This window comes from Mastomys coucha, unplaced genomic scaffold (assembly GCF_008632895.1).
Source record: "Mastomys coucha isolate ucsf_1 unplaced genomic scaffold, UCSF_Mcou_1 pScaffold21, whole genome shotgun sequence".
Classification (NCBI taxonomy): domain Eukaryota; kingdom Metazoa; phylum Chordata; class Mammalia; order Rodentia; family Muridae; genus Mastomys; species Mastomys coucha.
In genome coordinates, this window is record NW_022196904.1 from 123,328,515 (window position 1) to 123,353,479 (window position 24,965).

The 24,965-nt window shown below is 42.7% G+C and overlaps 1 protein-coding gene across 1 annotated transcript in view; it reads right to left on the bottom strand.

Annotated features, from left to right (window-relative positions):
• Window positions 1–24,965, bottom strand: part of Adam12 (ADAM metallopeptidase domain 12) — a 335,037-nt gene that overhangs the window by 284,312 nt on the left and 25,760 nt on the right. The window contains exon 2 of the mRNA XM_031388629.1: window positions 53–150. Coding sequence (XP_031244489.1) covers window positions 53–150 — 98 coding nt within the window. The remainder of the gene's footprint in view (window positions 1–52; window positions 151–24,965) is intronic.

Consider the following 24,965-nt stretch of genomic DNA (forward strand, 5'->3'; position numbering starts at 1 on the left):
GGAAAGGAAAGGAAAGGAAAGGAAAGAAAAGAAAAGGAAAGGAACATCTGACCTTGGCCACGATGCTCTGTCTTGAGATCCCAGGGTCCTTGCTCAGAAGGGAGGCTCTGGCCACTTCGTAAGCTCCTCTCTGGTCCCATGAACTCACCCCTGAATCAAAAGAAAAGCAGCTGGGTTTTCATTCTGGTGGAGAATTTGGCATCAGAAGCTTATTACAAAAATGACACAGTGAAAATACTTGGAAGTTGAGAGAGCCCAGGGAAATGCTAGAATTCATTAAATCACCGGAGGCATTAAGAACGAATAAATTCTCTGTCAATCTCAACATTAAAATATTGTACCTTAAAGACAACAAATTGAATTTTTCTGTAATCCATGTTGGATTATTAGTTCAGGCAAAGTATATAATTCAGTCTTTAAATTAGCAACCACAGTGCACATGCAGTGACTTTTAAAAATGATAAATTAGTGGTACACTTAAGATCAACTCTATTAAAAGTCCCAAGGCCTTAGCTGTATTAAGACTAAATCCATTTACTTAAGTCTCAGTGAATCTGTTAGACACAATGCCAAGTCTCCTCTGGGCACTTAAGAAGTCTAATTTTGTATGCTCTGGTAAGTGATTCTATAGATAAAATTAATTTACCAGTTCAGACAGACTAGACTGGTTTATTCACTTATTTATTTTTAAATAAAATCATTTGAAAAGCTATCCAATGCACTTGTCTCTTGGAGTCTTGTCTGAGGCGGCTGACAGGCCACAGGTTCAATTCTGCCCCATTTCCATAAGCAAACCCGATGGAAAGAATAACATTTTCTCTTCTGGAGGGTGTATCGTTTTCATAGCCAGCATGGTGATTTCTCTGGACTTGTTCGCCTATGAGGTCACACACTTGCTATTCGGTGGGCTCACAGCATGGGCCTGGAGGTGAGGGATGGGACCAGATTCCCCCACGTGTTATTCCCATTTCTCTAGCCAGAATTCATGATTTTCAGACCTGAGTCATAATCACACAGTTTCAAGTTACTAAAGACTTCATATTTATGGGGCACAAACGGTATTGAAATTTTAATCCTAGACATTTTACAATTCCCTTAATACTTCTAAATCCACACCGTTTTATCATTCTCGAAGTGGAAGTCTGCAGTTATAGTCAGGTTACAAAAGGATTACTACTGGAACGTTAACTGTCTCCTCTAGCCTTTCCAGAACAATCTCAAGCTGGTCTCAAGCTTTCTAGACTCCTGATGGTTGAGTAGCATGGGGTGAAAAGTCAGGAACATGTTCAGAGGCAGAGAAATGTACTGGGTACCTCGGCCATCTTGGAAAGAGGGAGAAAGGAACATGGGCACATGTCAGGTGAGGGAAGGAGAGGAGCAAAGGTGCTGAGATGGCTAATATTCATCACTGCTAGCTAGAACTAGGAGAGAAGCCTCGAGGCATGTCTGAGAGGGAGCTTATGATTGGGTTAGCTGAGGTAGAAAGACCCACCCTAAAGTGAGTGATGCCTTCCTATCGCTAGAGTTCCAGATGCCACAAAAAGAAAGCAGTGAGCTAAGCACCAACATTCAACTTTGGCTTCCTCACTGTGGATGCAATGGGACCAGGAGCCTTAGACTCCTGACTCCATGTCTTTCCCGCCATGATGGACCAATCCCTTGAACTGTGGACTCAAAAAACTTGCTTTTGTTAAGAATTTGGTTACATCAAAAAAAGAAACTACTGCCGTGGCTAGACAACACAAGTGCTCAGAGATGAATCTGTGTGTCAGAGGTGACATCTGAACATATCAGGGGAGCACAAGCTAGAGAGAAAGAAAAAGGGGATCTCTGGATGGAAGATGTCAGAAATCCCTCTTGCTGCATGCAGTGCATCATGCTGACAACCTGTGTCTCTATCTGGTGGCCTCCAGGGGGCTTGCAGGCTGTGCATCAAGGGCTTGCCAACAAGGATTCCTGGTCCCATTGTCATTCAGATGCTTCCATTTAGAAAGCCCATTCTGTCTACTTAGGCCAGCACTTAGGTTAACCTGAGGCTAGTGTTTTTTATCTGCAGTATGGAAACCCTGGTCTCTTAAATACACTTCACCCCAGGAGACTCAGCAGTGTCAGTCCTATGTCTAACATATGGACATAGAAGGAACTACCCTATGGTGGACATACTTGGACCGGAGACTGTAGAATGAACACGAGGAGAGCATCCTTAGCCTGGAAATCCAGACTCTGAAACCACCCCAATACAGACATGCTTGAACTTGAGATGTAAACTTCTCAATGGAAAAAGTCTGTGCCTGCCTCCTAGTGATGTCACAGTCATGATGCAGGTACTCTAATACTGAATGTGATAAAGTATATGCAGAAGATGGGTTTAAATAGTGTGTGAAACATAAGTGGGCACTGGGAGACGGCTCAGCCCATAAAGTGCCTGCCATGCAAGAATGGGGAATCTGACTTCAGACTGCCAGTACTCATATGAAAGCAAGGGATGGCCGTGTAGGGCAGGCAGACACAGATAGGTCCTTGCAGCTCACTGGCCAGTCAGTCTAGCCAATCAGTTGACTTCTGAACTCAGCAAGAAAATCATAACATCTCAACAACAATGACAACACAACAATGGTTTGGAAAGAAATAAAGGAAGAGATGCAACTGAAGTAGAAACTTAAGGGGTCTTTGGAAAGACACTTGTGTTGGATGATGTTTTGCGGGGGCAAATACATGAAGGACTGTTTTCCTGAAGCAGAAACAGACGAAAGAATGTTTTGCTAAAGTAAGTATATGAAAGGACATGTGATGAAGGATTCTTTGATATCGAAATGACATGCATGTATTGGTTCCCCTTACATGCATTGTTGAGCTCCATTTGTCGTAACTCCTTAGAAAGAAACACACCAAAAAACTCCTGGTGGTGTGCTGGCAGCTTCTTGCTGCTTTCTCGGACTTGGGCCAGTTGGCAGAGTGATGTCAGCTGATACAGACTCACGTGGAGTTTTGTTAAACTGAGGCAAGACCCATAGAGGACATGTGGTGTTTGGAGGGATATAAATAGAACACACCAGACAGCAAAGAGAGGCTTGTTTGCTTGCATAGCTAGCTCTGCAATGCTTCTTGGTCTCTGTCTCCATAGATCTCCACTTTGTTGAAAGAGGTATAACAAAGGACTTCTCCTGGCATCTCTGCTGATCCTGGTCCCTCCTGCTGTGGGACCTAGGCCTGGCTGTTATCCCAACAACACTGAACTAGACTGCTGGTATATCATGAAGTGTTTGCAAGTGGATCGAACTGCTGCTGCTCACCTGTGAACTGAACTGCTGATTTCCTGACAAAGCCAGTGGTATTTGCTCCAAAGAACTAGTTCTAAACAGGTCCACTTCTCCTATATCCTAATAACCTTTCTTTTCCATTACCTCTGCTGGGTGGTGGGCTAGAAGGGAGGTTAAAGCTTTTAAGAACCATCATTAAAAATAGGGTTTGAAAAATCAATAGCAACACCAAATTTTGACCCCTACCTTCTACCATACACACACAATATATATTAAAAATTTTCTTTTATACAAATATAAACGAACTTTTGTGTTTATACATGAATTCCATCTCCAAAGTATGTGAAAGTGTATGTATGTGAAAATATTCTAGAATCTAGACAAAAGGGTTTTTTTTCTTTTTTCTTTTTTCTTTTTCTTTTTTTCTTTTTTTTTTTTTTTTTTTTTTTTTTTTTTTTTTTTTTTTGGTTTTTTGAGACAGGGTTTCTCTGTATAGCTCTGGCTGTCCTAGAACTCACTCTGTAGCCCAGGCTGGCCTCGAACTCAGAAATCCGCCTACCTCTGCCTCCCAAGTGCTGGGGTTAAAGACATGCGCCACCACCGCCCAGCTTAGACAAAAGTTTTTAAATTAACTTCCAGTTCCATGCATGATCGGAAGAGACACTCAGCCTATAAGGCTGGTTTAGAGAGTAGCATGCATGCCATGAAAGGAGACTGTGGGAGGAGTTCAGTCTGCATTCTGCATCCTTGCATCATGTTTGAATCTATTCTGCAAATTCAACATTGCCTCAAGAAAAAGTCAATAGCAAGGAAAAACTGGTGAGGGGAGTGTCTAAAGATGAGACTCTTGAGGAAAAAGCCAGGAGAAAACTTTTGGGGATATTGTTGGCTTTAGGGAATGTATGAGTTGAGATCTGCAGATGAGAATTCTCCTGACCTAGTGGAAGGAAGATCACATCGGCCAAGAAGAGTGAATGTTATCCTCTTTTTGTGACAGGTAGAGTGTGACCAGCCTAGGGCATGGTCACCCAAAGTGCAGCATAGCCATAGCTAGTTCCTAAGGCATTGTTCTGGGAACCTCAGTGACACCTGAGTGCTTTGCCTGGGACTTCCTGAGACCCATACTTCATGGTGGGTTCTGATCCAGTTAGGCAGATCCTGCAGATTCATATCACAGTATGCAGAGTACTTATGAGACAGCCTGTAGGGTACTTGAATTAGGTACAAGTCCTTTGAAGATACCAGGAATTGTGAGCCACCAGCACCACTGAAAACCATGCCAAGTTCCAAGTGACTGTGGCCACTGTAGAGTTCTTTGAAGTCAGGTCATACTATCATGAAGGTAGGCACAGGCAACTTAGGGTCTGTGCCACATAAAGGCACTAGCTTTGAGTTAAATTATCAATACAAGTCAGTTTGTTAAAGTAGTTGATGGATGGTAAAGTCACTTGTTCTGGACCCTGATAAACTGGACAGAGGAAGAGCTCTAACACTGGTATCATCTATTCCTCATGACCCAACCCTAGCAAGAAGAAGACAGAAATAATTCCCCATAGTTTCTCAATCATGGCAGAGAAAGACCTGGAGGACTTCCCCACAGCCTTCGGATGCTTGAGGCAAGGTCTTTTGCATGTTCTACAGTCCACCTGAGCTGCTGTCTTAGATAGAAGGGGATGGTGCATGGTCTCCTAATCAAGCTATCACCACATGCTCTCCCAGGAGAGATACCTCAACGTTGAGAGCATAAGGAAGGTCTGTGGGCGGGGAACTTGGATTTGATCATCCCGAGACCCAACAAACCCAATGGAAAAAAGTTTCTTAGCCTTCAGGACGAGTTCCTCGGGCATTCTTGGTGGCAGAGAACGATACTTACTGGATTTCCTGTGGGCCAAATGTGCCCAACATGAAACACTCTCCCCTTTCACCTACATTTTTTCCAGGCTCTGAATCCAAAAATAAGGCTCTCTTTTGGCTCCAAAGTTCTTCACAAAGAAACTTTATTTCTAGATATTCCTAGGAGAATCTGAAGGCAGACTGGGCCAATGCTTGTGAGACATTTTGCAAGGCTCTGGAGAAGTTGCATAACTGTATTATCTGCTGAGCACAGTGTTTATTATCTGTGTACAGGAATAATGGAGCCGTCTCTGGGCTTTTTAATTGGTTGCACAATATCCCCTCCATGGGATCTGTGGTCAGAAGGCTGTTTCTTATGAGCTTTGCTTATGTATTTATGCACTAGTATTTCTTTTAGATGATACAAATAAAATTTTTATTTGTGCAGCATGGGTAGACAGGATGAATTACGCACAGCTGTGAGATATCAGGATGTATTTTATGCAGCTATCTTGTTGACAAACCATAAAAGGAGGTCTTGAATGATGCATACATTCAGAAAATATGACCTTATAAAATGCACAGTTTGTATACAGTTTGTTTTTTATAATCTGTATTTGGGCATCTACAAAACTCACTGTTATCTAAAGAAGAAATGTGGGCAGCTCATACTGGGAAAAAGCTTCCAGCTTCTTTGATCCTGGGTAAACCTAACACACCATTTGCTGTGTGGATAAAGAGTAAGTACATAACAGCCTCATCATGGAGAAAATTAAAACAACAACACAGTAGCTACTTTGATTTCTAATGCAAATTATCTTCTGCAAGAATGGACTCTCACTCTCGTCCCCCCCCCGTTGTGTTTACGTGCATGTGTGTACCTGCATATCTCTCTCTCTCTCTCTCTCTCTCTCTCTCTGTGTGTGTGTGTGTGTGTGTGTGTGTGTGTGTGTGTGTGTGTGTGTGTGTACTCTGCTTGTAATTTCATCAGTTTCTGCCATCTTCAGACCCGATTAGGGGCAGTCAAAAAGGCTGTTATAGACTATAAACCCATCTCCTCAGAAGGGAATCCTTTCAATGATAGCTCTGAATGTTACAGAAAAGATAACGAATAAGATATCCCCCAAAATGACCCATCTGCCACAACCAAAGTCACCCAGAGCATGGCTTCTGCTTGAGCCACACCTGCTCCAGCTTGGCCCAATCCCTCCTTTGCCTCGCTTACAAAAGGAGCACCGTGGCCTGCCAAACCAAGACCAAGTCATCCTAGTGACTAAGATTCCACCTCCCCAGAGATGGGGACTGATACCATAGCTGTAGAGTACACTACCATGGAGCCACTGAGTTAGTTCCAAACTGTCCTTTATGTTCCAACTTTATTGTTACCCTCTAAGGCAGTGTTTCTCAAGCTTCCTAATGCTGCAACTCTTTAATACAGTTTCTCATGCTGTGGCAACCTCAATCATAACATTATTTTTGTTGCTACTTCATAATTGTAATCTTGCTACTGTTACAAATCATAATGCACATATCTGTGTTTTCTGATGGTCTTAGGGGACCTCTGTGAAAAGGTCGTTCAACCCCCAAAGGGTCGCAACTCACAGGTTGAGAACCATTGCTCTGAGGGATGGAATTCTCCTAGGACCATTCTCTTTCTTCTTGGGATCCCACAGGACTAAGCAATCACAAATGAGGTTGTGCAGGAGAGGATCTTCACAAACCCACAATGTGTGAACTTGGTCTAGGATATAAGGATCTGGGCATCTAGACTTTGTGCTGTGTTTGTGTAACTACTGCTGTGAATACCAGTTCATATTAAAAATTGGAAAATGTCAAGGTTTAGTTGGCAGTGAGAAGACACACTGGTGAGGATGTTAAGACAAGAGGAAGCAAAGTATCACCCAGTGAGTTCTTCGAAGAAAAACTCCCACCAGTGCTCAACAGGGAATTAAGAAGGGAGGCTCAGGTGGAGAGGTCAAAACGGAATTGTGATGATGGACTTTAGAAAAGTCTAACAACAACAACAACAAAAGTTGAAGAAGTCATCTTAAGCTGAAAAGAAGCCAGGTCGAGGCCTTGGAAACTCATTTAGCATTTTTATTAGCCCTGAATACCAAAGACCCAAATCAAATCAGGCAGAAGCCATCTAGGACTCTGATTCAGAGTCCTGGGGTGGTGATGTGCCCATTAACACAAAGACACTCGTTGTTCAGACTTACATCTTCAAACTTAACCAAGAAAACAGCAGCATCCTTTCATCCCATCTGTATCTTCTCTATGTGAAAATTAGCAGTCCAATTAAAAAAAAAAGAAAACCACAACTTAAAGATCCTCAAAAGAGTCTAAGGCAGAGGAAGCTGAAAAGAGCAGCTTTGCAGTGGAGGAAACTAACAAGCTCTGCCCTAGCCCAAAGATCAAGGTCAGTATCATCAGGGATGCACCATGTGGGTGCAAGATGCCCTTGGTAAGATATGACAGCATGTCGCACGAGCCAACTTCCTCCACAAAATCTGTACTTTGGGGTTGGGGAGATAGCACTTGCCAAGCAAGCATGTGAGTTCGATTCCCCAGAGCTCACTTAAAAATGCTGGAGCTAGTGTCGCCTGGTTGTAATCCCAAGTTGGGGGTGGTAGAGAAAGGAGGATCCCTAGGGTGCAATGGCCGGTCATCTAACCTAACCAGGCTAGTGAGAGGACTTGTCTCAAAAAACAAGGTGGAGGCTGAGGATATGATACAGCTATTAAGAGCTTGTGTATGCCTGGGTTCTATTCCTCACATCCACATAACAGCTCACAGTCATCTGTAACTCTAGTTACAAGGGTTATGACTCCTTCTTCTGATCTTCATAGGCACTGCATACACATGATGCATGTACATACATGCAGGCAAAACGCCCACACAACAAAATATCCATACATACACAATAAACATAAATAAGTAAAATTAAAAAAAGGTGGGTGGATCTTAAGAAATAATACTTGGAGTTGACTTCCGTCTTCCACTCATATGAACCCATGCACATTTCCACGAGTACACACACACACACACACACACACACACACACACACCATATATAACTCAATCTCATCATCAGATACATCCCCCAAAGATGCATCCTACGATGTTCCTGACCAGGGTTCTTCAAAACTGCCAAGTGTCATAAAACACCAGAACAATCTGAGATACTCCACTACGGGCAGAAAGAACCCGAGGATGCATGCCAGCTAAATGTACTGTGGGTTCTTGCATGGGCTCAGAGACAGGAAAAGCACACTGGGTAAAAGTCAATGAAGCATGAATAAGGTCAAATCTAACTTGATGTTATAGTGACAATATTATCCTTGTATGTGAGTTACAACAAATATGCATGTGACATTGATGTAAGAAGTAGGGGAATGGGAGTAACTGTAGGGTAACTGGGAAGCATTTGTATGAGCTTCTTAATGTTTCTACAAATATAAAAACTGTTATAAAATATAGTCCAATCATAAAACTTTTTACAATCTAATCTGAATCTTGCAGAAATAATTTTCTGGTGGAGCTCAGTATACATAAGAAGGCTTGGACACACCAGCAGATATCACTGGGGCTCCAGATCCTAGGCAGCTGTAATGTTTGCTGGTCACTTCTCCTACCACACTGACATGTATTCAGAAGAAAGAGTAGATGTTGATGCTGTGCTTAAGCACAGAAGGGTTCACTGACAAGGCTTGGGAAGGGACAGAGTTTGGGAAGGCACATGGATGGGAATTGGAAGCCCTTTCTAGGGACTCCAGGGCATTATAGAAAATAGAAAAACAAAAAGCTGAACAGAAGACAAACTTTTATTGTCCTTGTTTAGCCTATAAGTTAGTAAAGAAGTGAAGGGAGACTTGCCACTTGATTTTAGGACCTTTGAGATGTAGGTATATTGACAAAATGGTGCTGAAACAGACCCCAGGCATAGGTGAGTGAGAAACACCCACATGCACCTTCGACCAGGGATGTAGCTCGATGGTTGAGTGCTTCTCTCGCATGTACAGGACACTTTGTTCAAACCCCAGTACTGCCCACACCAGAAGAGATGCCACATAGATATGACCTTGGGGAAGAAATCTGAATTTCCTGAGGCTGTAATCCTTTATGAATCCCTTGTGGCTGAGGACCACCATCCACCAAGAGGACTGGCAAGAGACCATTGTGGGATCACAGATATAAAAGGAGACCTGGATGCCCTGAGGTCATGGATGTGGAAGGGCACCCTGATGCCCTTCAGTTTGGCAGATTGTTCTTTCAGATCAGTGTTTGGAAAAAAGCCAAATGCTCCTGCTGGTTTTCTTTGAGCCACTGGCACTAGGAATTCATTATGTTTCTCTTCTTTATGTTCATACAGACCTGATTTTTCTGTAATCAGCACATATTATTTTTATTATGGAGAAAAAAACAAATGGAAAAGTATCTATCATCTGGGCTCCTGATGACAAGCCCTACAATTCTCCTGGCACCACTAGGCACAGCCTCGAGCATGAAGAAGGCAGAGCCCATTTAGATACAAGAGCAATCAAGTTCTGTGGAGCCATCACAGTCCCACAGAGATGTTTTGGATGTCAACTTGAAATGCAGGAAAAGATACTATTGCTTCCAGTAAAGGTTTCAGATGGATTCATGCCCCAAATCCACATTGTCCCCCCTGCACATAAATGTAGCTTGTTGGGCCTCATGAGTCTCCCGTGTGTGCAAAGGAAGAGAATACACAGCACAAGCTTCTAGCTTTCTAGCTTTGACTGGTCAGTGGAGGCTCATACAAGCCCCATTTGGCAAATGGTGGAACTAGAGGCTTGTATAGGTTTTTCTTGTAGTTGCCCAGAAATGAATGTCAGGATTAACTGAAAAAGCAGAGCTGACTACATTTCAAATGCCATCATCACATTTTCTCTTAGAAGAAGAGAAACTGTTTACTTGTAAGTTGTGGAGGGTTGGGGAGGGTATGGAACAAAGGATGTCAGAACTCTTGTGAGCCTACTTTGTAAGAAGTAACACGGGTGAGAAAGTGGAGCTAACCATCAAAATTTATAGCCCAGAAAGGATTTTTAGACATTAATAGTAAAAGGACATGAGTAGGTATTTGAGGAATCTAGTGTATTCCACTGAAAGGCTTTAAAACAGTAGCTCTCAACCTTCTGAATGCTGCAACCCTTTAATACATCTCCTCATGTTCTAGTGACCCCTCACCACAAAATTATTTTCATTGCTGCTTCATAACTGTACTGTTGCTAATACTATGAATCATAATGTAAATATCTGTGCTTTCTGATGGTCTTAGGTGACACCTGTGAAAGGATTGTACAACTCCCAAGGGAGTCACAACCCACAGTTTAAGAATCACTGCATTTAATGAATTACACAGTAATAAGAAAGTCACTATGCAGCTACAAGAAGCCCCATCTCTAAGACTACTCCTTAACATCTTCACTCCATGTAAGGATGCTCTCTAACATCCTTCCTCCAATTAAGAATGCTACTAACATCCTTCCTCCAATTAATGCTCCTAACATCCTTGCTCCAGCAAAGAGTGTTCCCTAACATCCTTCTTCCAACTAAGAATGCCCCTAATATCTTTGTTAGAGCTTAATGAATCTTAGATTTGCTGCATCTAAGAGTGGCCCATAACATCCTCCCTCCTACTAAGAGTGTTCCCCAACAACCCTGGACCATCTAAGGACACACCTTAACATCCTTGCTCCACCATCTGGTATCTTACACCACGTTTGCCAAACCCATGCCTGTTTCAGAAAAACCTAATGATGTCATATTTGTCTTCTATTCTTTAAAAATGTGATATTGGACAGTGTGTGTGTGTGTATGTGTGTGTGTGTGTGTGTGTGTGTGTGTGTGTGTGTGTGTGTTCATGTGTGTGCAGGAAAGTGATTGTACATATGTGCAAGTGTGTATGGAGTCTTTAAATCAACTATGGATGCTGTTCCACAGGGATCATCTTGCGTTTTGAGGTCGGGTCTCTCTCATTTGCCTGGGACTCAGTCAGTCAGCTAGCCTGACTCTAAGGCCATAGGGGTCTGATTGAGGTTATAAGCCTCTCTGGTAACAGGATTACAAGTATGGCCTCATCTTAGCATTTTTTACATAGGTTCTAGGTATTGAAACCACTGGGTCCTTATACTTGTGTGCTGTAGTAGTTGATATGAAAGAACGTTATGACTAAGGCAAAGTGTTTATTTTGGCTTGTGGTTCCAGAGGGATTATTCGTAATGGCATGGCAACAGGAGCAGTAAGCTGGCTGAGCATATCTCATCTGCATATAGGAAGCAAAGAGAAGAAACAGAAAGTAGAGGCAAGGTTACAAATGCCTCAGCTGATGTACTTCTTCCAGCAAGGATCCAATTCCCAAAGGTTCCACAAACAGTGCCACCAACTAGAGACCAAGTGTTCATAAAATGAGCCTGTGAGGGACATTCACAATCAAACCACCATACATGGCCATCACTTTACTAGCCAAGCCATCTCCCCTAGCCTGCCCTCTTCTTCTGACCATCTCTCTTACTGCCCCATGGAGAACTTCTATTTCTGAAGCTGATGAATCCCAAATCAGTATTCTTCACATATGTCCATCTCACTCAAGCACAGTCTGAACTATCTCCTAGGCATGCTGATTTTGGTCCTCTCAGCAGTGTGGCCTCCTTTTGAACATGCTTAAAAATAAAAAGGATTTTGTCTCCATCCTTTGATCATATCAGCACCACTTCCCCATAAGCTACTTGAGTGGTTGCCTTCTTTGACACACTCTTTGTTTTATCAAGTCAACTAGTCCAGTTGAGTGTTTAGCTCTTGTTCTCTTTCTGACTTCTAAAACCACTACTACTTAAGTGAACACTGACACTGTCCAGTTTAAAATGTACCAAGTGATACAGTCCTTGGTCTAAATGGACTTTAGTTCTCTGAGAAGCTAGCCCTGATATCTGAGAGCCCAGCACCAAGTACTAGAGCAGAGTAACTGGCAATGCCTGAGACTGCTTGAGGCACATACAGGTTCTCCCTCTAAGCTTAAAAGAGAAAGGCATTGGATAAGAGAAAAATGCCTGCCAGGGGTTTGGACATTTTCATTTGTTTGTTTGTCTGTTTGTTTGTTTTTCATGAGAATAGGCAGTAAGGGGCTAATTGTGTTCTTAGAACACAATTAGTGTGGTTAAATCCATGTGGTTAAAATGGGGTAAGCTATGGTCATAGAAAGGAGACAAAGTCCAGGTCATGGCAGGCTTTCTGAGGCCAAGTTTGAATTCTGGGTGTGGAGACATAAGCAGCGTAAAGCTGACTCATACTAGAAACATTTTCCACCTAGCAGCAGCATCTGAAGTCTGGATGACTGCTCCTGGGATACAAACGCAGTGTTGAGCACAGATTGTAAAAACAGTAAAGGCACACTGATGACGATCTGTACAATGGTGACTACGCTAGCCAGGCTGGCCAGGAAACCCCGAATGAAATGAAATGCTCTGCTGACTGCACCAAACTGGAGAGGCCATCTCCAGCAAGTATCACCTTCCTTCCTTATCCTGTAGACACTACCTTTTTGATGCCCACCATCTCTGTCTTTGCATTTCTCCTTCCCCATGTGGAGAGGACTATGTTCTCAAACCTTCATGGGACCCCGTCCCCAAACCTCCTCAGAGCAGCTACCCTTCCCCTCAGCCTCAGTTTCTCTTTAGCCCTTCATCTTGTTCGATTCCCTCATTCATTCATCATGATACAAACTTATTTGATCTCTGTACCCTTTTGTCTGTCTCTGCTGACTCACATTTAAATCAAAATTGGGCATAGCTAAGGGCAGAGGCTTTGACTGTCAAGTTCCATGTTATATTCTCAGGCATAGACAAATATTCATGCAGAGAATCTACGGAACAAATCAAAACTGTCCGTGGCTGGTTATTGGTGGTGATGATGTAGGTGTGGAGGTCTAACACTTGGCACTCCTCTTCGCCGCTCTGATAGGTGGTGGCAATGTTTGCTCCCTTGCAGGATGATACACAGGACACAATCTACATGAGCCTTATTTACGAGCCAAAATTCCAATTTACTTATTTTTAATGAGAAAGAAGTGTTGTGTCCACACGAATCCTCATCTGAAACATTTGGTTCATTATCTACCCAGCAGGAAGGCTTCCTTCAGGAGCCAAATTAAGATCAGAGTAGGCATGTAAGGGTCCATAACATAAATTGTCATCCTAGGAGCCAGATCTTGCTTTCTCTGTTCAAGAGGGTCCACCTGCTATGCTGGCCAAGGGCATACTAAGCCCCCAAAGAGTAGAGCAGAACTTAGAGAGCATGGGTTCATTATAGCCATTTCAAGTTCATTTTCTACAGGCCTCTTGATTTCCTAAGGCCAGCCCTCAAATGCTTATTAACTCATGATGTACTTGGGACTTTTGATACCATTTAGAATACTTCTTTTCCTTCATGAGAAAAGTACACTTTGAGTTTCAACATAAGTAATGGTTTTAGAGAGGCATCTCATACATCCCTGTGAGGAGCTATCTTTTGAATTAGGAAAGGCAGCGGGAGAGACACCTCTCTCCCTACCTTCCCACCGGTGAAGCATTTACTTCTAGAGACTCCTATAGTTTTCTTGGGATGAACTGGGGACAGGTGGGTGGGAAACAAAGGTAGCTTGGAGGGAGGACTTGGAGTCATGAGGATGACCACCCAGAGTGACAGGACCAGGACCTGATTATCAATGATAAAGATGAGACAGTCTGGATGTGTGTGTAAAATGATTTTGGTTTTCTAGCTGTTGGTTCTGTTAACTTTGAAAAACATCCTAATTTAGATGGTGAAATAGAACAACTCAAACTATTACAACATGGAATTCCAGTCCTGAGTTCAGAGAACTCCTAATATATTCAACTTGGCAAGTATTGGTTAGGCGTATGGCTTGACCTAGGAGCATTTCTTTTTAAATGGCATTGACTGGCACGTATTCAGTTTTCAAACTAAACAGCATGATTTGGTGTCTCCAAATAATTGCTTAGCTTTACATTAAGGTTTTCTAAATGCAAACAAAGTTGCTCAATTTAGAAGCTTTTAAATTTTTAAGCTTTTTAAGATTCTTCCCCCACCATTATACCTGCTCTTATTCTGATCTCTTTACAGAGAAGATAGTGCCAGCCCCGCCCAAGGATGGCTATGGGTGTCCAGTCAGAACATGAAGGCCAAAGAACTAAGAATCAGTGCCTTGATTGAAAGTACACACTAATAATTTACTAGTTGCTCTAAATGCGTCATTTATTCTCCATGCATGGGCACTGATATGCCAGCCTGGCTCCCTGCCTTGGGATAAGGTCGCTGTCAATACCTCAAGCTCACTAACTCTTTTCTTCTCTTAGCCTCTGACCACACTATATAGTTCTATGGGAAAAAATATAGAAACAATGAGTGCTTATTGGTTATTATTAGGGTAACCACTGGAACCTTGTAAGGAGGTAAACTCTCCCATGGCTGCCCTTCACTAGGACTGGGAATGCAGCCAGAAGGATTATTTGTGGCTAGGGGTACCCTATTTCCTTTGCTGGGTCTGGCTTAACTGGTGTGCCCCAGAGATCTTGCCTCAAAAAGTACGGCGAATGGCTTCTGAGGAATGGTACCCAAGGTTGACCTCTAGCCTCCATGCATATGTGCACATCCTCACAGCACCACCCCCAATATGTGCACTTATACTAGCACACATGTGTATACATAAAAACACCTGCACACACAAACAGAAATAACATCAAATTGATGTTTAAAAAGTTAGCACTGGAATTGAGAGATGGCTCAGCAGGTGAAGGAACTTACCAGAAATGTCTGATAACCTGAGTTTGACCCCCAGAACCCACATAAAGATGGAAAGTGAGAACTGACTGCTTAGACTCCCTGATCTTTATATGCACAGTGTGACATAAATGCTCCCACACATACATTGTGTTTGTTCTCTCTCTCTCCCTCTCTTTCTTTCTCCTTCTTCTTCTCCCTCATACAACAACAATGATGACAATACTAATTTTTAAACGTTTCAAAGTTAGCATTGCAGAGTGAGGAAGGAGAGGCCTCCCCTGAGCCTCTGTCTCCTGAGTGTCTCTCCCTTGAGTCCCTTCCATTTTTGCCTGTGGGAAGCAGTGCATTTATCAGAGAAGACTGGAGGTAAACATACTCTGAGCAGATGGACATCCCAACCACAGCTGAGATGTCACCAAAAGCTTCCATAGGGAGAGTTCTGACATCAGGGGATTGGGGAAGAGGAGAAAGGCCACTTAGATAGACAGATGCCTAATGAGGGACTCCCTCCCTCCAGTGTCCCTTATGTCTCCTCTCTGCCTACAAGAAGGGAAACGAAGGAGGTGAATATATATCCAGAGAGCTGAGACCCACCAGTAAGAGCATGTGCTTTGTCTACCTTCAAGCTCTGTTCTAATTCAATATTCCTTGTTCTACAAGACAGCTGGACTGATTTCTTCTGTCTCTGTCTCACAGACATCACCAAGCTCACTAATCCCTCATCTCTGAGAGGGTAGGGGGAGGCGCGATGACAGTCACTCTGTTTGAGAGTGAGCAGAAGTTGGATCCTGGTCAAGTCGCCAGATTTAGAAAATTAGAACATAAGAGCTCAGCTAAACCTGAATGTTGGGAAAACAATGATTTATTTTTTAGTATTAGTTCAGCCTGTGCAACTTCTACTTCATTTATTTGTTTGTGTGTGTGTGTGTGTGTGTGTGTGTGTGTGTGTGTGTGTGTGTATCCATGTGCATTTTGTGTTTCCACAATGTCTTCTGTTTTGCCTGACAACCCTAGATCCAGGCTTCCTTGAAACGTTCGTAGGCCTACAAGGTAGAACACTTCATTCAGGAAAATGTTTTAATTTTAAAATATAAAGTTAACATGAGAATGGCTCAAATATACTCATCAATTCACAGCACAGGTTGACAGCTTTTCTATGACACAAAATTCAAGACTGAATAATCATGATGATGTATTTAAAGGGGGCAGAGGTGAAGAACAGACCTCTAGGCAATCAGAGGCTTTTATACCCAATTGCTGTAAGACACAGTCTACGCACACCCAAGTGTTTCATTCAGGGCTCACACGACTCCATCTGTCACCAGAACACATGTTTGGCACAGACAGAAAGCCAAGAGCAGTCTAACAAATATTTCAAAACTGAATTTATATCTTTCTAACACATGGTTTATATACGGATGTCATACCTAGCAAGCTTTGCAGTTCTCAAATAATATCCTGGCTAAGGCACAGATGATGTCTGCAGCTGACCGCAATACCAAAATTATTTGCTTTTAAAATATGTTAAAGAAAGCATAGTTTATAAGGGGCTCCTGCCAGAGTCGCCTGTTTCAGTATGCAATTGTTATAAAGTTCGGGACAAGAATCCAAATGTATCTGCCATAAGCCAAATATTTGCATAACTCCTTATTCAAAGGGGAAGCGCTCCTGGAAAAACACAAGTTTAGATCACCATTATCCAGGGTGGTATTCACATGTTAGCAAACTTCAGAAGTGCCTTCTACCCACTGCAGTTCGAGTGTCTCCATCATCTAGGAAACTATATGTCAAATCGATAGGCTGCACCAGGTGGGTTTCTCCTTGCATGTGCATACTCTGGGAGACTGCCTGCTCTAAGTTGTTCTCCTGTAGGGCATTTCTAGATGAAAAATCAAAGTACCCAAATGCAGTTATTTCTTCTTCAGCATCAAAAATCCCCGTATTTTCAGGCTGTCTGCTTCTTTCTCGTTTTTTTCATCCTACTACGGGATAGCGTGTAGACACAGGCCCAGTTTATTAGACAGCAGGCGATATTTGCCACTAGCTGGCCAGCGATGTTCTTGTAAATATTTCAATCCCCTCCCTGTTCTCAAGAAGAAAAATGGAAAAACTGAAACAGCTACAAGCAGGCAGGGTCTGTGCACTGGCACAGACTCTAATTCCACTTTTACAGTTCGTCCTCGAGATTACTGTTCATGAGAACTGTGAGGTGGGGAGCAGAGAAATCTTCACATTGATTTTCTGTGGAAATCATGCAATTTATATTCTTCAACTTGACTATATCAGCACAAATCAGAGCCACATGAAGGGAACACTCATCTTGAATCTTACACATTTCCAAGGGTCAGCCAGGCCTAGGGGGCCCCCTTAAAGTAAGAAGAGGGGGAATTTAGCCCAAAGGAAAACAAGAGCCACCTGAGGTAACTCACAGGGAGATTCAGTTTATCTGGCATTGTCACCACTTATCAGAAAACTTCTAGCCAGAGTGTCCAGCTCAACTCACATTCTCAGGACTTTCTCTGGGGATCTGGGTGTGTTGCCCCTGTCATAAAAGCAATCTCATGTGGATGTACCCCTATATGCCATCTCACACAGGTGGGCAAAGATACTGCAGTAGGTAGGATCGGTTCACCTACTCTACACAGAGTAGAGCAATGAGTTTCAGGAATTTGGCCCTTCCCAGAGCTCACATCGCTGGCAGTCAGCTCAAACCTAGGCCTTCAGGGCTAGGGAGATGGCTCCATCATTAAAGTGCTTGCCCTGTAAACATTAGGACATGAGTTCAACCCCCAGAACCCACATGAAAAAAAAATCCAGTTGCGTTTAGGGGCATGTACTGGTAATCCTGGTGCTGGGGAAGTGGAAATGGGCAGATCTCTTAGTCTTGCCTGGCCCTCAGCCTACTAGACAAGTTCTAGGCCATGGAGAGACCCTGCCTCAAATACAAGGTGGATGGCTCCCAAGACATAACTCCTGAAGCTGATCTCTGGCTTCCACGTAAGCTATGGGCATGCATGCACATGCACACACACACACACACACACACACACACACATACACACACACACACACACACACACACGATGGGAATGCTGGGAAAACAATGCAGACCTGAAGATATCATCCTGCTAATGAACATAGACATCTTGTTTTTATATGCTTGACTCCTTGCCCATGTAGAGGCACACACGCACGCACTCACACATGAGAATATACATGCTAGGGGAAGAATCTAAGTCTTCCACCTTCCTTGCTCACATTACTTTTGAATAGAGTTGTTGTGGCCGTCACTCCCACTCTTTGTGCTGTGTGCTTTCTCTCTCACCTGCAAAGGTTCATGCAAGTGACAGGGTTCCCATCTGTCTGCATATTCTCTACCTTCTCCTGTTTTGCATCAACTGCAGGGGGTGGGGGGAGATAAGCGGGCTTGGAGGAAGGTCAGTAGTCAGGATTTCGCAGGAGCCAGGGGCTGGCAGAGAGCACCAGAGAATAACTGAACCTTCCAGCTCAGCCCTAAGGCAGCCTGGTAACCTGCGACACTGGCCCTTTGCTTTGTCTCCTGACTCACGGGGTTGTTGGCTTTCCTTCCTGCTCTATCTCACCAGGCAGAGTCTGGTCATGACTGGCTTCTGCAAGCTTTGCCCTTTCCCAGCCACAGTGGAGTTAATCAATAGGGCACTTTCACACTTTCACAGACAGGCCAGTTCTCAGTCTCAGTAGATATCACCAACCATTCTCACAGCATGACATATCCCCATCTGAGGCTCACACAAGAGCTTTGGTCTGGTCCTTTAAGTACCAAGATTCTTCTTCCCATCATGTGCTCAATGGACTGGTGTACTGGTGTGACCTGGACACGGGGTGCTAAAGAAAATGTGGCTTTCTGGCCTCTGAGGTCTTGGACACAGCCCCTTGGACCTGTCACATGCTGAATAAATGTGTTGAGTGGATGTGGAAGAGAGGGAAGGGGCTCTCATGATGAATGCATGAAAATTACCTCTACATGGGCAAGGAGTCCAGCATATAAAAACAAAATGTCAATGTTCATTGGCAGGATGATATCTTCAGGTCTGCATTGTTTTCCCAGCATTCCCATCGCTGACAAGGGTACCAAATCTCCATGGGTTTTTTTGGTATGTCTCCATGTATGTCTACCTACTCCAGAGTCTAGAACTGAGCCCTTTCTAGCCTTCAGACTCAACCCAAGCAGTGGGCCATGATGACATTCCAGTTCTTAGAAGACTCTGGTCCTATACTTTCTAGCTCAGTGGCTCAGCCCTGGAAAACATCAGAAAAACCTGAGACTCAGCCTTGTCAGCATGCCTTAGAGAGCCAGCCCCATCTGACTAATGGGCTATAAGATGCTCTTAAGCAATACAAAACCAAAACTCTAAAGTCAGGGAGGGGAACAAGTTACTTCCCTTCCAGTTCCCTGACAGCCTTATAACTAGGACAGAGTCCATTTGGCATACTATGCTGATGACCTCCCCAGCCCCTGGCCACCCACCCTTTCTCACAAAGTGCTCTGGTGTAGAACACCAGCAGACATGGTAATCTGGCCAGAATTTAGTAACACTGTTTAGCTTTCCTCTGATTTATTTTTCTAGCATTTACATCAAGAGATCCTGGCCTTCTGCTTCTAACACACGAGGGCCATTTGTTCTTAAATAGATGCATGCAAAAAGGAAAAACTAAGATCAGAGGAAGAATCTAATACTAATACTAGCTCAGGTGATGCATGCCTACCAAATACTCCAAGGAAAGTGGTTCTCAAGTTGCGTTAAGATTCTGGGTACTGCGTGGACTGCTCAGTCCATGGGTGGCCACTGCTGATATATGTTTAATTACTCAAGGAGCTAGAAAAGAAGTTCTCACTACCATGTTAGACATGCAATGCTGACTCTGGCTGGAATCAAGCTGTGCATTTTCATAATGAATTCCTAGTGGATGGTTTGGGTGCACATCAGACAACCTGGCCACCGAGCTGATGGCTTTTGGCTACTACCCTAAACTTGAAGGGCAGAGGATGTTTTTGCTGTGGTTGTTTCCCACAACCACCGAGCTGATTGGAGCAGCTCCTGTCTACCATGCTGGAGCACTTCTTCTTCCGTGTATGGGGCACTGAAGTTTCTTCTACCAAACAGCCCAGATATTCAAGAGCAATGACCACCTACCTATGTGTGGTGATAAGCAGGACCTGAACTCAGTTTCCATGCGCTCAGAACCTCATGAGATCATTTCGAAATCTATCAGATTATACCGAGCATCTGGTCCTGCCCATTGACAATCCAAGATTACAAGGTCAGTGATGATAGAGTTCAGAGTCCAAGTGGGAAGATAACTGTGTCAAACAGAGACAGCAAAATGCCTGGGGACAATGCTGATCATAGCCCCACAGCCTTGAGAAGGAACTAGGAGAAGGGGTGAGAGGGCAGAGTTCAGGAAGGTTTTCCCAGGGACAAGGATTTTAAGCACAAGGAAAAGCAGGCAGGGGGTTGGCATCTGCAGCTTGGAAAGAAGACTGTATAAGGAGATACTCAGTGAGCAAACACAGCAGACACTGGTTGCACCCACTTGTTTCTTTCCCTGTTTTATTTGCAGTATTCTCCACCTGTTCATGAAAGCTGAGTAGTATGAGGACTCCTGAGAGCAAGATTTGAAAAAGACAAGAGGTTTACATCTCCAGTTAGTAATACTAACTACTCTCTGCAAATAAGCAAAGCCAATTGAATCCAGGTCCAGCCTTCTGGCACCTGTACCTTCTGAGAGGCTTCATGACGAGGCTACCTGAGTTCCTAAGAAGAAAATACTCTTTTCTATAACCATTCAAGTGCTCTGCCATAAACAATTTGAGGGCATCATACTCTGATAGTGGAGCCCATACCACAATTCTGCTAGATTTTGTGTCTTAGTCTATGTCCTGGTTAGCTTTAGTTGCTAAATTGACTTAATCTAGACCCTCTTGAGAAGAATGATTCTATTGAAGAATTACCTAGACCATTTTGGTCTGTGGGCTCCCTATGGGGATTGTCTTGATCGTTAGTTAATGTGGACAGTGTCAGCCCACTATAAGCAGCTTCATCCCCTGGGCGGGGGATCCTGGGCTATACAAGAAAGCTAGTGAAGAATGGGTCTGGAAGCAAGCCAACAAGCAGTGTTCCTTCATAGTTTCCTGTTTTTGAGTTCCTTCTTGAGATCCTGCCCTGGCTTCCATCATGGCAGGGAAGTCAAGGCAGCAGGAGCAAGCAGCTGGCCAGTTAGGAAGCCGAGAACAACTGAATGAATACTCTTGGCTCAGCGGATGCCTTCAGCCTTTTTTAGTCAATCTAGTCTTCAAGCCCAGGGAAAGATGCTATTCGATTTATAACACCAATTAACACATTCACACCTCAATTAACCTCACCTAGATAATCTCCTTACTAGTCCCTGGAGACTTGTCTCCTAGATTCCACATCATGTCAGGTTGGCTATCAGCACTAACCGTCACATCTTCCTAGCCACTCCTCCATCATATGAAAAAGGACAGTAGAGTTGTAGATTGTCACTGGCATCCTTGAGGATCCAAGAAGTAACTTTCGTTATGAAAAAGTTCAAGACTATATCCTTGGTTAATGCCAGATTTCACTGGACTCTGCCCTTCACAAGCATCAACTTCCAAAGAACTAGCAATGCTATATGTAGAGGAAGAGTAAGGCAGGACTCAGCAGAAAGACTCACAGGATATGGCATCCAGTAGACCCATAGTGAACATCGGTGAGAAAATGGGAAAGCCTAGTGATTGCAGGATTTCGTGGATTTCCATTTTCTGCTAGATTTCTAAAATCCCATCACTCTTTTATTGCATACCCATCACAGGCAGTTATAATGCAAATGCCTTTGGAATTATAATGAAGTTTGATTTTTTTTTCAAGACACAGTTTCTCTATGTAGACTTGGCTGTCTTGAGCTCATTCTATATACAAGGCTGGCCTTGACCTCAGAGATCCATCTGCTTTTACTTCCTGAGTGCTGGGATCAAAGGCATGTGCCACCACCACCCAGCTTGAAGTTTGAATAACATAAAGAATGTTCACTGCACATGACACTGTGTTACATAAGAACATTTTCATAACTATGTACTGTGTATGAGCATAGTCTCCCCTTCATCTACCTCTTCACCCCTCTCTGATTGGCTTTTCAAAGTGGCTATTCAAAACTAAAGTAAGAGTAGACTTCAAAAGGAGAAAATACAGATGAAAATAGACCATTTTCTAGAGAATGTTACAGGCTTGACTAGGGCAAAATTTTGTGAAAACCTGACTAAGTTTTTAACAAATACTCAGGTTCCAATCAATGAAATTCTAAGTCAATGCTCATATCATTTTAGGGGAGTGTCCCAAAAGGCAAATGGAAGTTTTCCCACATATTTATTACAATAGTCATTGGGTTTAAAGTGGGCACAGACAATCCATGACATAAGAGATCTGATGTCAACTTTTAAGTACAATCCCTTCCAGCAAAAGGAAATATATTTAAAGATAGAAGATTTCTTCTAAAAGTTCTGTTTAAAGAGTTTATATATCAGGGTAGTAGTACGTGGTGGCACATAGCTTTAATCTTAGCACTTGGAGGGTGGAGGCAGACAGGCATCTATGAGTTTGAGGTCCACCAGAACTAAGTAGTGAGACCATGTGTTAAAAATGTAAATGATGGGGCTAGAGAGATGGCTTAGAGATTAAGAGCACCATTGGCTGCTCTTCCAGAGGTCCTGAGTTCAATTCCCAGCAACCACATGATGACTCATAACCATCTATAATGAGATCTGGTGCCCTCTTCTAGCCTGCAGGCATACATTCAGGCAGAGTCCTGCATGCATAATAAATAGATTTTAAAAATGAAAATGATAATTTCACATCAAAATATATGAAACGTACCCAAAATGCTTTAAGTATTACTGGAAAAGTTGGACACAGATGTACTAAAGGCAGTGTTCATTCTGAATTAAAGGCTAGCTGCATTCTAAATACTTAGCTGTGAGGACCCACAGATAAGCCTAGCACTCAGTCCTCATGGAAGGCCCTTCCTTTTGTAGCAAATAGAGATGAGAACAGAAAGCCACAAGGGTTTAAATTGTAGAGAACAAGTGATTAGGGTTGCTCAGCCCCAGTTGATGTGTCCACCACAACCACGATCCATATCATCAGGTTCATGGAACATCACCAAAGAGGAGGCCAAAAGACTGTAGGAGCCAGAGGCCCAGGAAGCCAGTCCCTAAATTATATTTTCTCTATATAAGGGAAGGTGCACCAATGAAATCTCAAAAACGTGATCCCCTAAACAAAACATAAAGTGTCAATAAATACCAAGTGACCTACCAACATAGATGGGAGAAATCTCACAAGCCTCATACCTAGATAAAGAACTACAGGCAATTAATGGACATTGAAAAAGGGAGAATCAGACTTCCCCAAGGACAAGCCCTCTGCTACATTACTCAGTACCAAGTGGTCGTTGGCCAGTAACACCTATGCATACAATTCAAGCAAGATGTGTTATATATTTCAGTGTGTGTTCATGCATGTGTGTGTGTGTGCGTGTGTGTGTGTGTGTGTGTGTATGTGTGTGTGTGTATTAATGACTAAAGGAAAGTAAGCCATGAATTTGAGAGGAAGGGTATTACATAGGAGGAGTTGAAGACAGGCAGACAGACAGACAGACAGACAGACAGATTCACACACACACACACACACACACACACACACACACACACAAATGTAAAATCCCTTTACCTTTAACCCAAGTATGACAAATACAAATACATTATATCTTGACAGAGTTGAATATGTCCCCTAAAATGCAAGAATTCTCTGATATAATCATACTCGTTTTTCTATCAATGACAAGTTACATCAATATATCAATTAATATTTACATCAATAAGCCAAAGAGCGAGGTGAGAGAAAGAAAATTGAGACTTGCTTCCAAATCTACTTCATATAATTCATATAATTCAATATTCAAAACTGATTATTTCTAAGAGTCCAACCTGAAAACTAGAAATAGATGTCTCCTTAAAATAATGAACTTACTGCTCAAGTTAGCAGTCAATTCTCCAATCAGCAGCGAGGCACTGGGAGCCTTTCATATTGTGGCCAGAGCCCAAAGATGCCTGCTATTTGCATACATTTGTAAACCTATGGTGTATCTTTGATTCACTGTAATAAAGCAATAAAAAAAGAAGTCTGAGAAATAAATGTAAGAAAAGAGAAATTATTTATAGATGGTACAATTAGTTACCTAGGAAACCCAGAAAAGTCAGCTGAATCTCTTCTAAAAAGAAACATGATATTTTAATAGACAAACCAGTCTCCAAATGTACATGTGTAAATCAATACAAAAAATGCCATTACTAAAATAAAACTGAAAATTGGATTCCATTTACAATGACAAGGAAAGAAAAACAACCACGGGTGAAAAAACCACCTAAAATGTATAGTGGAAGATAGATGATAATGCTATCCATACAAAACTATGGCTTACAAAAGGGAAGTGCCACAATATGTAAATAGCCCTTAATAAATCAATTGCAGGAAGACAAATCCCTCAATAACAAAGTGACCAAGAAACAAGAAGTGACAATCCAAAAATCAAGAATCTCAAATTGATATTTTTAAAAAATAGAAAATTCAACTACATTACCAAATTTAAAAAACTCCATCAACTTCTCCACCTACTGACTTCATGATTTTATGTGAACAAACACCTATTAGTCAAATATACCTTCATTCCCCCCACTCCTCAACCCTGCAAAAAAGAAACAATGGTATATATCAAGGATGACTTTGGGAGAAAGCCCTGGGTAATTTAGGTGATCTCTGATGGATCTATCTACTGCAGGTTTATACCATGTGTGGAGGCTCAGAACTCTGTCCTCTCCTGCTACTTTATGAGATCCAAAAATGACTTGAGACATCAGGCCTGTACATAAGCACGTCTACCACTGAGCCATCCTTCTGGTCCTCCACCATGAGTGTGTGTGTGTGTGTGTGTGTGTGTGTGTGTGTGTGAGAGAGAGAGAGAGAGAGAGAGAGA